The 13,805-nt window shown below is 42.2% G+C and overlaps 1 protein-coding gene across 1 annotated transcript in view; it reads left to right on the top strand.

Annotated features, from left to right (window-relative positions):
- LOC126297989 (protein dissatisfaction-like) overlaps positions 1–12,914 on the top strand; it is a 408,707-nt gene extending 395,793 nt beyond the window's left edge. Inside the window, exon 2 of the mRNA XM_049989302.1 lies at positions 12,297–12,914. Coding sequence (XP_049845259.1) covers positions 12,297–12,914 — 618 coding nt within the window. The remainder of the gene's footprint in view (positions 1–12,296) is intronic.
- The last annotated feature ends 891 nt before the right edge of the window (positions 12,915–13,805 follow it).

Raw genomic sequence — 13,805 nt, 5'->3', positions numbered from 1 at the left:
GATAGTCATAATGAAATTTGTCATGTTTTGTGTGTACATGTATACCGTATGTTTCCTGATAAGAGAATGGACACGTCCTACAGTAAGTCTGTAAAAGTGTTCTGAATAATGGCCTTGTCAGCAACATTTTTCAGACGCTTCGAACGACGGGTACCTACAATTCCAGCTGACATATTAATTCTGAATTGGTGCTCATCTCTACACTGAACTGTACCATAGATATTTTCATGTGAACCGCGAGTACTAAGGCAAGGGGAGGACACTGACAAGAGGAATTCAAACCCAGGTTTTCTGAAAGTATTTCTGGTAACACGCAGGGTGTTTCGCAACTTTTGTTTCGGGCTTCTAGATGATGTAGGTGGGACTTCGTAGATAAAGTGTTGGTAAGGGATCCATTTCCGAATATGTGCTGTTTGAATGTAAAGTAAGTTTGAAGCTCGGATCTTATTCAGATCCCTTGTTTCAATCTACACACACAGCGGAAAGAATGAGCTATGACGTGTGTTCCCTGTACTAGCATATGGCACGGAGAATGTTTCGAGAGCGCGTCGTCGGGTTCTCCTCTAGGTGAAGAAGGACGATCGTTTCAAAGTAGTGTGTGTGGTGCGTCCGTGGAACACCTCAGTTTCCCACAGCCGTTCTTGTAGTCTGTCGAAAATTGTATGTAATGTCATAATTGCAACAGAGACGGACGACAGCACCCTCTTCTCAGACTGTGTGCGAACATTCAAGACTGAGTTTTGTAAGTGATCCGGTCTTCAAACTTATTTGACATTCAAACGGCAAATTTCCGGAAATTGGTTCCTTATCAAAGAGTTATCTACTTGATCTCCTCCACAACCCTAGGAGCCTGTAATTCAAGTTGCGAAACATCCTGTATACTTTGATCTGCAATGCGTCAGACAGTATATGTGAGAACAGCTTGGCAACTGTTTAGGGCCTTATAATCTGATGAATGCTGTACGCTATGGAGTCTACCAGTTATCCTTGATTCTCATCTCTCGTTGCAAATGCATGTTAATAACGAAATTCCAGTACTGTTCCAACGAAAAGGGGGCCAAGATTCTAGAGAAGACTTTAATGTCGTCATTTCAGATATTGCTAGAAAGCGTACCAGCAAGGAACAACGAACACTAAGAATAACTTTGATGAAAAAATGCAGTTTTGCTCTAAATGTCACGAAAGGTGGAGGGAAAAAGCTTTACAATTTGAGTTTCGGTTCAAAATGTTTCTTTCAACCAGATATCTGTGGTTTAATTCTACATGTTTTCAATAAACTTCGCAGTATATTGTGGTCTCCGATTACAATCAGAGTTGCTTCAAATTACAGTTCCTTCAAATCTGGAAAAGTTTTCTATCATCAAGTAGATGATTTTTGTTTCTTTGCATTTGGTCGTAGTGATATAAAACCCTACAGGAACATAATTCCCACTGTGGGGCTGGATCGACACGTAACTGTGTGGGCTGCAAACTAATGAATTAAAAATAGAGCACAGTCCATGACAATATCTACTTATATCACAGATTCTACAATCAATTAAATAGTGTAATTCAGTGGCATGTACTAATAAAATCATGCAATTTGTTCAAGCGAATAACAAAACACACGCAACAAGAAATGAAACTACGTTGCACGTTGAAATAATAAGAATGCGTTTGTAATATTTTTTCCGGCCATCACTACAACACCATCTCTGTGAAATCATCTCAAAGAAGCGGCTACAGGCCAATGACTGACGTTAGTCGCACTAATCTTTTGGAATTAAAGACATCAGATTTCCGCAGCGCTAGTTGTCTAGCGGAACTGGTAGTATGGAAAGGTATGGTAAGTCCCGTACGATTAAAATATGTATAAAATTCGTTTCTAGACCGTCAAGGTTCGTTCATAGGCTCAAAAATGCGTAAATTATTCAAATGGGTTGCAATTAAACTTCTATTTCGTAGCAGTTATTACGAATGTGATCTGCTGTTTTAAATGACGTAAACCCTCGCTCCCTTATGGAGATTATGGCGGAGATTATGTGAATGTCGTCATTTTTATTCGTCTGTTGGCTGTATGTGGTACGTGCAGTTCACACTCCAAAATGGGCTCAGATTTTGCTTGGGAACGTAGAAACTGCGTTTTGTATTTGTGGAACGAAGTAGCAGACTCTCCTTTCTTAGTAATGAATGTGACTACTGCTAGTGTTATTCATGTATACGGAAGTGAATCTATAAATTTAAAAAGTTATTAAACTACATTGTCTTCTACGTTGATTTATTTATCATAATGGTTACATCAGCACAGAATTGTGAATTGTGCACTAATTTGTATTATCTGTCTGTCATTTAACTGGATAAATTTTTCCTTAATATACGTTAATAAATAGATTACTGGGTGTATTCACTGAACCAGAACAATATTAAGAGCAATGGTCTTCATTATTTTTCAAGTGTGTTTGAAATTTCTTCGTGATTAGCTTTCGTCATTGAAATTAGTATATCGCCCATGTCCCAAACTTAGTTGATAATTACTTACATCACTTTTAGTTCACAGTGCTTGATTATTTTGTGTTGTAAGAACAAATTTTTCTTGTTTTAATTGCAATGTTACTCATAGAACTGATGTTAATTTTTTTGTTAAATTTATTACAGATAAGTTTCTAAGCAGTGAAGTAACAAGAGTAATAATAGCTTGGAATTATTATCGAACAATCACCAAACGATAAAGAGAGAGTAAGTAAAATACCTCAGGGAGCTAAGAGAGCAATGGCCGACCAACTCTTTAATTGCTACTTACACTCTGAAAATTAATATCAAAAGTCCCTTTCCAAATTCTTGTACGAATGAAAATCTTTTCAGTAATACAAAATACCTGAGGGTCCTGAGCGCAGATATGGGCTCAACTCTTTCGTCTTTGGGACACCCTCGACAGTTTGAAGAGTTGGTCCATATTACGCTCATAGCTTCTCACTTTTCATTAAAAGCTACTTTTACTAACCATCACGCATCTGAAATTTGTATAAGACAACGTTTGTAACATAATGATAGAAAAAATAGACTGCATTCTGTCAATTTAAAATTTGTTCTATCGAATCCAGTTCGAAGAAATTTGCCTATTTGCAGCTGGGTTATATTCGTTATTTCTTAGTTCCCTGTGGTGATTTGATGAAGGTCTACTATTTGAAGAAACTTATATTTTGACTACACTAAAAGGTTGTCTGAGACGTACAATCGCAGCGAATTAAAAAACGAGAAAATCAAGCATGCATGACATTACCAAACGTCAGAAAACTTCACTGAAGCGATCTTAATGAAACAATAGAATAAATATAACGTGTAACAGAGCTTCGCTATGAATTATGCTGTTGTGGCTCTCACAATCACTTACTCAGGAGAAGGAAATTGTTTAAACCATTTGTAATGTTAGTTTTTTGGCTAATAATTACTAATCGAATATCATCGACTACTGTAAGGTTTGCACAAGGATTGGTCAAAATACTGATTTGAGCAGTATGAATACTCCTTCTGTGACAAATAAAGAGGAAGTGTCCATTTTCTTGGAAACCGGAATGTTTGTTTGTAATGGCAGTATTTTATCTCGATACTGAAGTACTATAATAGAGAGCATACATTGATAGTACCAGTCAAAAAAGACAATTCAAATTTTATTGACTTACAACCTTCAAGTTCTTTCCTGGATGCATTGGAGTATCTATTTCTCATATACAGTGCGTTTACTCCAGTGCATATGTCTCCCTTACTAGAGCGTGCTCATGATAATTATTCCTTATTCTCTTTCGGAGTATTTGACCATACGTTAAAGAAAACGGACTGAACACCGGCAGTTCAGAAGAGAGAATTTTTTACTCAAATCTCAGTTCATCCATGATAAACTGCACTGTATATTTACTGTCTCTGTCCGTGAAGCACTGCTGTGGTCCTCCCATAGAATTAATTCTGGATCTAAAAACAATGTGTTGCGTTGTGTATGGTTGCACGTCTGTGGCTGTACTATGAGAAATCTGAATTGTTATGAAGACTAGTAAATACTTTTCGCTTAATTAGTCATGTGCCCTATCGACCCACTTCGTAAATGTGCGTGCAATCAGTCGCCTAGAACGTAGTAATCTAACCAGTTAGCTACTAGAGGAATACAGGTGCCATTCATAAATAGGGTGTCATCTGCAAAGATCTTATACGCTGTTTCGCCTAACGAAGGGGTTTGTTGGCGTTGAAATGCTAGTACCGAAAAGAGGTAATTGTTCACAAGTTAGCTTCCAATATTTAGCTTAAGAATATTTGTGACTCTCTGGGGACTCATGCTACTAAACGACCACTGTACTAAGTCGCAGTAGATACGCCAGCAATAGCAGTCTGAAGAGGATTTGTTTAAAAATCAGAATTTGGCCATGGTGTTCCTTCAGGATAAACTTCTTGATGCAATGTTGTGGCGTGTGACTCACTGACATCATGCCCAATAATTCTGTTAATTTAAATCAGTTTTACTCAAGTGTTGCTACCTTAATTACTTGATAATATTAAATTTACTGACATAGCAATCGTTGAGCTATGATGAAACTTATTCGGCATTTGGTGAGATCAGATTTTTGTTCCTGTGTAAATAAATCTGACCCTGGAATTGGAACAAATATAGCAGCAATCTTTACATTTTCGTCACTATGAAAATTATCAGCAGTAGGTAACTCATATTTGCATAATAAATAATGAACATAGGTAGGAGCAAGATCAGTATTACTGATCTACTGGGCACACATTTTCGTAGACGAGTGCAACAGCTAAACTAGTCATGCCTCGCATCTTCTTGTAAAGGATGCGTTGGAACCTTCTCAAAAGTATATCAGCGGGAAATGGCTGCTGAGTCAATTAATCGTAAAACGATGAGCCTGTATAATGTGCCGATCCTCATCGTCGTCATTAACGAGGAACGGCCGTTTATTGCAATCGCATGCACCACGCACGTCTGCTTGGTCTCGAGTCATTGCGCCTGGCCTGTTCACTACACAGACTAGACACTGGATTCTGATCGCTGCTTCGTTCTCTGTGTTTGTAATTTTTGACTTTCTGTCACATGAGCATGATCTTACCCAGCGGCTTGGCTTGGAATAGCTCATTTCAGGCAGAGATAAAGCTCGAAATGAACAAATGTGGTGTAGTGTTGTAGTTTCAGTCGCGTTCGTATGTGTTATTCCATTGAAAAGTACTTGGAATTCGTATCTGTCATGAAAACTTCTGTGTTTACTGCTACTGTGCTGAATGTACCCACGAATGGTTCACAGTATGTTATTTTCTCTCTTGCATCACTTGTTAACACTGAAAGCCTACGACCTACCGAATGATATTGCTGAAATGATTTATGCTATGATTTAGTAAACTGAAGTAGTCTAGGAGCCCTTGGCCCCTGCACTGAAAAATATCCGTGTCAAAAACTACCGTCTGCTCGGTCAACTGTTCCTCCGTCTTAGCGAAACCGGACCGATCGAGGTGGCGCAGTGGTTAGCACACTGGACTCGCATTCCGGAGGACGACGGTTCAATCCCGTCTCCGGCCATCCTGATTTAGGTTTTCCGTGATTTCCCTAAATCGCTTTAGGCAAATGCTGGGATGGTTCCTTTGAAAGGGCACGGCCAATTTCCTTCCCTCACCCGAGCTTGCGCTCCGTCTCTAATGACCTCGTTGTCGACGGGACGTTAAACACTAATCTCCTCCTCCTCCTCCTCCTTAGTGAAACCGGTACTCTAGCACTCAAAACATAGACAGCGGAAGGCTTGAAGGAGAAAAGCCCATGTTATACTTAGTTGACGGAAAACTGAAGTACAACATTACTCGAACAACACATGTGAATTGCTTAGACTAATGTTACACAACTTAATTTCTAAGACTGACGCTGCACAACTGAATAGCTTAGACTAATGTGCTGGAATCGATATTATATAAAATATATGTCAATGATCAACCATTCAACATTGGGACCCGGTCTTCACGTTTGCAGACGACTCAGCTGTCAATGATCTAGCAATACAGTTGAAGAAATAGAATTCAAGCTGAAATCTGGTAGCGAAGAACTTCCAATCTACTACGACGACAGCGACTTGAAACCAGTCTAGATAAAACTTAAGTGTGTACATTCCACCTACGCCATAAGGAGGCAAGTGAAAAGGTGTACATCATCTAGAAAGGACGCAGTTTAAATCACTGTTTTCACCACAGATACATAGGGTTAAAATTGTATTATGCCTTAACTTACAAACAACACTGTATAGACACCAGACAGAAGGTATTCACCAGGAACAATCTCGTCCGCAAAGTGACAAACACAACATGGGGAACACATCCCTGCGACCCGCCGTACATCCGCTCATGCCGTGCGTTTGCTGCAGATTACGCCGCTGCAGCCTGGAGAAACTATCACGTAGATGTGGCTTTCCATGAGATAGGTCGCTTAGTCACAGACTGCCTAAGACCAGCTCTACTCAATCAGATCTCCCACTCATGGAAGTAGCACCTCTGCACATAAGAGGACAGGTACCAGCATAGATTGAAAAGAAGAAGGAAGAAACAGGTCCAAGGCATCCATTGTTTGGAAATCATCCTTATCCATCACGACTGGAATCCAGAAAGAACTTCCTCTTTACAACAGCACCAACAACTACTTGAGCAGAAACCTACCAAAATGAAATGTGTAGAAAAAAGTCCACTGGAGGATTATGGATAGCAAAAGAGAAGCTATCATCAGGCTGCCATCTCCCATACGGAACTTGGGAGAAGCTTAACAGCCTGAGAACAGGAGTGAGAAGGTACAAAGTTAATCTGAATAAGTGAGATATGTGTGATGATGAACTTCGTGAATGTGGAGCAAGGTAGAACTCTGAACACTTGTTGGTTTACAGTAATTTTGGCCTGTGACATGGGAGACTTGTTTGCTGCGGATGACCATCCTGTTCTGACTGCTGAACATTGGGCTCAAAATGCGCAAAATTCACTCCGTTATTAACATTACATTAGTCTTAGGATTATACTGCGTTTTAGTATTTCTTAGACTCGGATAAATAAATAAACTCTGTTGATGCTGTTGATCGATCGCCAACTCAACGATTGCGTTCATATCCACAACCAAAACTCTGTCAGCCACTCCATGGACAAGTGGTCATCTCCTACGAACAAGAAGTTATATCTTACAAAGAATACATTTCCAGCCCCACATTTATGTGATTTGCTTTTCTAGCTCGGTGAGCGCTGCCACTTCTCAAAATATTTGTTTAACACTTTGTACACTCAACTAGCCACTGTATGGAGTATAATGGAGGTTAGTGCATATCAGTATTAGTGAATTTTGATCCAAGTTCATGGGCATACTGAGCGAGATAAACGTCTATGTACAGCACTTTATTCTCCGGTCACTACTTGAGACATACGGCGATAGTAGTAGAACTGTTGCAGTGTCTTCGTCAGTACCCGCTCTCTTTATTTACCCAACAGTTTTTCGCCAGAATAATGTCGCCTCTCTACTAAAGATTTACCGAGTGAAAAGGTACTGTGGTAATACACTGCACTCGCATTCTGAAGGACGATCCAGTCACTCAGATGCAGGGTTCTTCGAGATTCCATAAATCGCTTAAAGGGAATGCTGAAATGGTTCCTTTGTAAGGGCATGGCAGATATCCTTTCCTCCCATCATCGCCCGATCTACATCTACAGTTACATCTATGGTTTGTAGTTTCTGAAAATTGTTAGACATACAGCTTCTCAGTCAATCAATATTATAGTTATAAACTGAGTGGCGTGGGCCTCTCAAACGAAAGTTCTCATTGGTGGTCGCCTGCCTTTAACTAACTATACTTGTGTCCTCTTGGCAGGATATTTCCTTACAATTATTTTCCCAATATAGCACTGTAAAGTATACACAGAGGTCTTGAAAAGCTTTGACGTCTCCTCCCCCCCCTTCTCTCTCTCTCTTTCCCTGTCTCTTTTCTCTCGTCGTTCAGTAGATGCCGTCCGCAGCTCGTGGTGTAGCGGCTAGCGTTGCTACCTCTGTATCACGGGGTCCCGGTTTCGATTCCGGGCCGGTGTCTGGATGTTTGTGTTGCCCTCATCATCTTATCATCATTCTGGAAGTGGCGCGATTGGACCTGGAAAGATTGGGAACTTGTACGGGAGCTGATGACCTCGATACTGAGCGCCCCATAAACCAACATCATCATCCCTATCATAGTCGATTCCGACTCTCCGTGTTCCCATGAATTAAAGCACGCATCATTGTCTTCTACCCTGCAGTATGTAACAAAGACCATCCGGGTTATAATTCGTTATCTTCTGTGATACCATGAATCCATCTCAACGTTTTTCACCCCTTTCTCTTTCTGCCTTCTATTTTCCTCACCATTAACGTCGTTTCCAGCAAATCATGTTTTTCATGATGTGCCGAAAGTAGGTCAGTTTTTGTTTCAATATCGGACCTTGCAAGCAGAAATCTGGTTTTGTTTGCTGTCATACCAACCTATTCGTTCTCTTTGCAGTTCATGGAACTCCAAGGAGATTCTTACAGTACCACAAGGTTATTCTACGACGTTCAGCCTTTTTTATGGTCCAAGACATTACATCCGCACATCACGAATGGAAAGACGATAATCCTTATTATGAGTTATTTACTACCAGAAAGAGGAAATGCCTATGCCTGAATTGTCAAAAGCATGCTGTCAACGCAAAGAGCAGTGGTCCACCTGATTTAAATGCATCTTTTATGCGATGGTCCTACATGCGTCACGTAAGAAGTGATAAAATCCTTCCTCGAATTCAAATCATGACTGTAGAATTAATTAAAAGAGGAGAGAATTTCACTAAGGCTAGGATGCTATACATTTTCTAACGGCACCAAATATTTATGTCGGGTGTAGTTAGTGTGGCGGCAGACATTTCTGTACAAGAGCCAGTATTTCTGCCATTCATCCTTTAACAGGTAAGCAAGTAGTGGATACTTACAGGTTTTAAAATCTTTCAGAGCGCTACTATCGATATGGAAACAAAGGAAAAGTGACTTCTAGCCTCTGAAGTCCTTGTTCTTTTCCTCCCAGAACTGGTGGTATGTCACACATTTATCATCCTTATATCTCATATGGAGGTATTAGTCGTACGCTGTTTATTGGAATTTTTAACAGCTGCAGAATATTTTTAAATAGGTCGCTATATTGTGAATCGTTAAATAGTATTTTAAATTTCATAATGTTCGTCATGCGCCGTTACGTAGTTCGTGCCCTAATCACTCGAGTAACGCCCAACTAGTGGCAAAGATTAGCACTTTGTTCATGATGTTAAGTAGTGCGGGAGTCAGTATTGCTTTGAACTATGCCGTCAGTTTCTAACTGACAGCCATTTAAGTAGCCTGGCGTCTGGGAACTGCTACCGAGCGAGGTGCTACAGTGGAAAAACAATAGTCTCGCATTCAAATCCCTGTCCAAACACCCAGAGCTGGCTAAAATGGTTCAAATGGCTCTGAGCACTATGGGACTTAACATCTGAGGTCATCAGTCCCCTAGACTTAGAACTACCTAAACCTAACTAACCTAAGGACCACACGCACATCCATGCCCGAGGCAGGATTCGAACCTGCGACCGTAGTAGTGTCTAATGACTATGTCGGCGGACTGTAAATCTTAATCTGTTACAGATTAATGGCGTGATTATGCACGTAGTAAGCGGAGTTCGGCCGTTTCATGAATCGATACGTGTCTCATTCTTTGATGTTTCTCTGGGAAAGGTTGATATAAGCTGCCTCTTGCTACCTAGTACAAATGGTCCACAATATGTTCGTACTTTGGAAACAGTTATCCATTGTTCTGGCAGCCGGAAGGATATTCCAGGTGCAGTCCAGTGACTAACAAGTACTAACGTGTGTGAAAATTGCAACAAAGTCGGAGAATTTGTGAAGCAGTGTACTAGCTGTGTGTGACTAAAGTTTTAATACATTTTGTTGTTCTCTAAATCATCAGTGATTTTCTGTAGTCTGAGAGTCTGTTGCGCAGGCTCTGTCATTTCACTGTTATAAAATATAACAAGGTAAGTTTACAATGAAGTTCATGAGAATAAAGTAATGTTATGTGTACTGAAAGCGTTTAGTTAGTTTCGAGCAACATGCGATGTTTGGGTAATTCGAAATTAATCCTTTTATTACAGTTAGGAAATTCCATTTACTGTAAAAAAGTGCATTCAAGTGAGTCTTTAAATTTTTAAAGCAGTCTGAAATGAAAGGTTAGAAAAAATTGCTTTCTGAAGCATAGTTGCAACATTCAGATTTGTGTTGATTGTTGAAATAACTAAACGTTCCTTTTGCGGTCAGATGAAACATTTAAATCTACCTACATATTGTACTGTGCATGGCACAGGATGCTTCTAGTAACGGTGTGTTAAGGCGACGCCGCTCCATAAAACATCCAATGATGCCATCGGCGTAGGACAGAAAGACAGTCGGTTGGTCTCTATTGGACCACGAGTGCCAGAATGCGGAGCCTTTTGCTTCTGCTTTACTAATTTTATCCTACAGGGCCGCCTCTCTTCCAAAAATACCGGTTTAAGTTCCTTGAGCTTCTGTTACAGTTCTTTATGGGCTGTACCGACATGTTTCTACTTTAGATGGGCGTTTGTGATTTCATTCGATTTATGTAGGCACCAGACTTAAATTTATCTTCTACGTTAAGAAACGAATTTCTTATTTTTAAAGGAATTTAATACTTTTTCTCTGTAGCTGCAGTAGTATTTTTATTAGTGTGAGTATATCGTTGTACTTAGATAAGACTCAAAACTGACTACTGGCAAACTCTGATCAGCCAAAGTATTATGACCATTTCCCACCGTGAGACTAAACTTCACTTGGTGGTTCTGCGATCACGGGACTTGGTAAGAAGAGACGATTGGAGAATCATTTTAGCGACAGTACAGAAATTCACAAACGCAAGCGATGTTATGAAAGAAGGGTAATTGTCATACCACACCGCCAGCAAACGTACAGCGGGGAAACGGTGAAGGTAATCGGCTGATCGCGTTCTGCTCTCTTGAGCAACTATGGGTAATGGATGAACGATGGTGAACCCACAGATAGGCGAGAGGTGTTAGACGTCCACGTGTCATAACAGAATGTGGGCTTCGGAGGTTCGACCACTCTATAAAGCAACACAGGCGGCATCTGTGGAAGATCTGACGACAGACTACAATGCTGATCCAAGCACAATTGTTTCAGAGCACACTGTTCAGCGGATATTGTTGAACATGGGGATCCGTAACGAACGACCCCTACATGTCCCCATTTCACCCAGTGACATGGTCGATTATGATTCCAGTGGGCACAAGAAGTTCGAGATTGGAACTTGGATCAACTGAAACGTGTAATCCTTTCGGATGAATCACTTCTCTACTAAAACCAGGTCGATGGGCGTTTCCGTATGTACTGCCATCCAGACGAACGGCTACTATAAGCATACACCGTGGTGTAGACGCACGCCAGCGACGGCACTATTGTGTTGTGGGAAACATTCACATGATCTTCCATGGGACCTGTGGTAACAAATGATTCAAATGGCTCTGAGCACTATGGGACTTAACATCTGAGGTCATCAGTCCCCTAGAACTACTTAAACCTAACTAACCTAAGGACATCACACACATCCATGCCCGAGGCAGGATTCGAACCTGCGATCGTAGTGGTCGCGCTGTTCCAGACTGAAGCGCCTAGACCTGTTGTAATAATCGAAAGTATTATGACGGCTGTGAACCATGTCAACATTATTGCAAACCACTTGTCTCACTTCTACATCTACATCTACATCTATATTTATACTCCGCAAGCCATCCAACGGTGTGTGGCGGAGGGCACTTTACGTGCCACTGTCATTACCTCCCTTTCCTGTTCCAGTCGCGTATGGTTCGCGGGAAGAACAACTGTCGGAAAGTCTCCGTGCGCGCTCGAATCTCTCCCATTTTACATTCGTGATCTCCTCGGGAGTTATAACTAGGGGGAAGCAATATATTCGATACCTCATCCAGAAACGCACTTTCTCGAAACCTGGACAGGCCTGTGATCTGTGCGTGGACATCTAGCTCCACATACCTCCGGATACCAAGGACTTGCCAAAGTTATGCTACGTAGAATCGCTGCTGTATTACATTCCAAACGTGCACTCGTGATTTTAATCGAATGGTGTTAATGTCTTGGATCACCAAATTGTGAATGGCTGCATGATAATGAGCTCAATCGCCAAGAACTGAATAACAACCATGTTCGCTATCAGGCAGTGTGCGTGTTGCAGATGTGGCAGGACATCGAGAGCGTTCTGCTGGGAGACAGTCACTCTGGAGACCAGCGGTACCCCGCGCCGGCCTGCGCCCCAGCGGTCGACGCGCCGCCCGCTCCCGCCCCAGCACTGCCTGGCGCCGCCGCCACCTCCGCCGCCGACGGGCACAAGTACGGCGCGGGGGCGGGCGAGTACCTGGACTACGGCTACCACCACCTGCACCACCACCACCATCACCACTACCACTTCGGGCAGGCGGCGGCGGCGGCGGCTGCGGCGGCGGCTGCGGCGCACTCCGCCGTCAAGAGTGAGCCGCACAGCCAGTGCGAAGAGGCGCCGGCGGGGCCGCCCGAGTACGGCTTCCACGGCGTGGGCGTGGGTGTAGGTGTGGGCGTGGGCGCGCCCTACCTCGGGCTGCTGGACGCCAAGCACGCTGCGCTCGAGGCCAAGCAGCCACCAGCGGGCTACCACCCGCTGGCTGCCTACCACGGCTATCAGGCCCAGGACGCCGCCGGCCCGGACTACAACGGAACCATGACCATCGTGCAGGCAAGTAGTCAGGACTCTGGAGGGAGGCGGATATTAATATTAACTCATTTGCTAGTACAAGTTTTCAAATTCATGCTGCATTAATGAGACAGATGTAGCGATTAAAATATGTTCGGAACTTCTAAAATCACTGGGGCAGTGGAAATCAGACCATCACTCAGAGTAGTATCTAGAATGTAAGCTCACCACAAAAATATTAGTAACACATCAGGGGGCACCATGGTCGCTCTGGTGCGCTGTAGATGGTGTAGAACTGATACCAGACAGTCATTCGATTCTCCAACGCTGACGTGAAGTCCTGACAGTGAAGTGGTATGTATGTGCCATTCGGCTGTAGGGAATCAGTATGATAAGACGAGTAGAGTTGAATACGTGACAAAATGAGAGGAAAAAGCTCTCATATTTGGACGTGCCAGTGACAGCACCTTGAATGAAATTGCCCAATTTGTCGATGTAGTAACTCGGAATGTCCAATGTGTCTACAAAGGAAGGTGTACCACTCGCAGTCACGTAACACGACGCAGAACAGTGATAAAAAATCATAACTGACAGGGAGTAGAGACGACTGTCAGATCCTGTCAACGACAGTCGGTTTCAAACCCTACTGAACCATGTAACTAATGCCGTAGCGAACATCGCGAAGGGAACTGCGTGCAGTGGACATTGGGAATCGGGTACCTTGCAATAGGCAATTGCTGACTGTGGCAAGGAGAACTGCACGCTTTCGGTGAACTAAATAATACACAAATTGGACAAAATCTGACTGGGCTAGTGTATTGTGGTCAGACAACTTGTGATTTTGTCCCTTTTGAAATGATCCAAGTCGTCTCTCGTTAATTTATTTGATTCAGATCTCTCCATTGCTGTCATCACTGTTTCTTTGAATTTAAGGAACATCTGGTACACACTTTCACAGTTAGTTCGGAAGGAGTGGAGGCTTTCTCTTAGAAAGGCACGAAAAAAAATTTATCCGCT

The sequence above is a fragment of the Schistocerca gregaria genome, chromosome X (assembly GCF_023897955.1).
Source record: "Schistocerca gregaria isolate iqSchGreg1 chromosome X, iqSchGreg1.2, whole genome shotgun sequence".
NCBI lineage: Eukaryota > Metazoa > Arthropoda > Insecta > Orthoptera > Acrididae > Schistocerca > Schistocerca gregaria.
The sequence above is the reverse complement of the archived record's forward strand: the minus strand, read 5'-3'. Positions and strand labels throughout refer to the sequence as shown.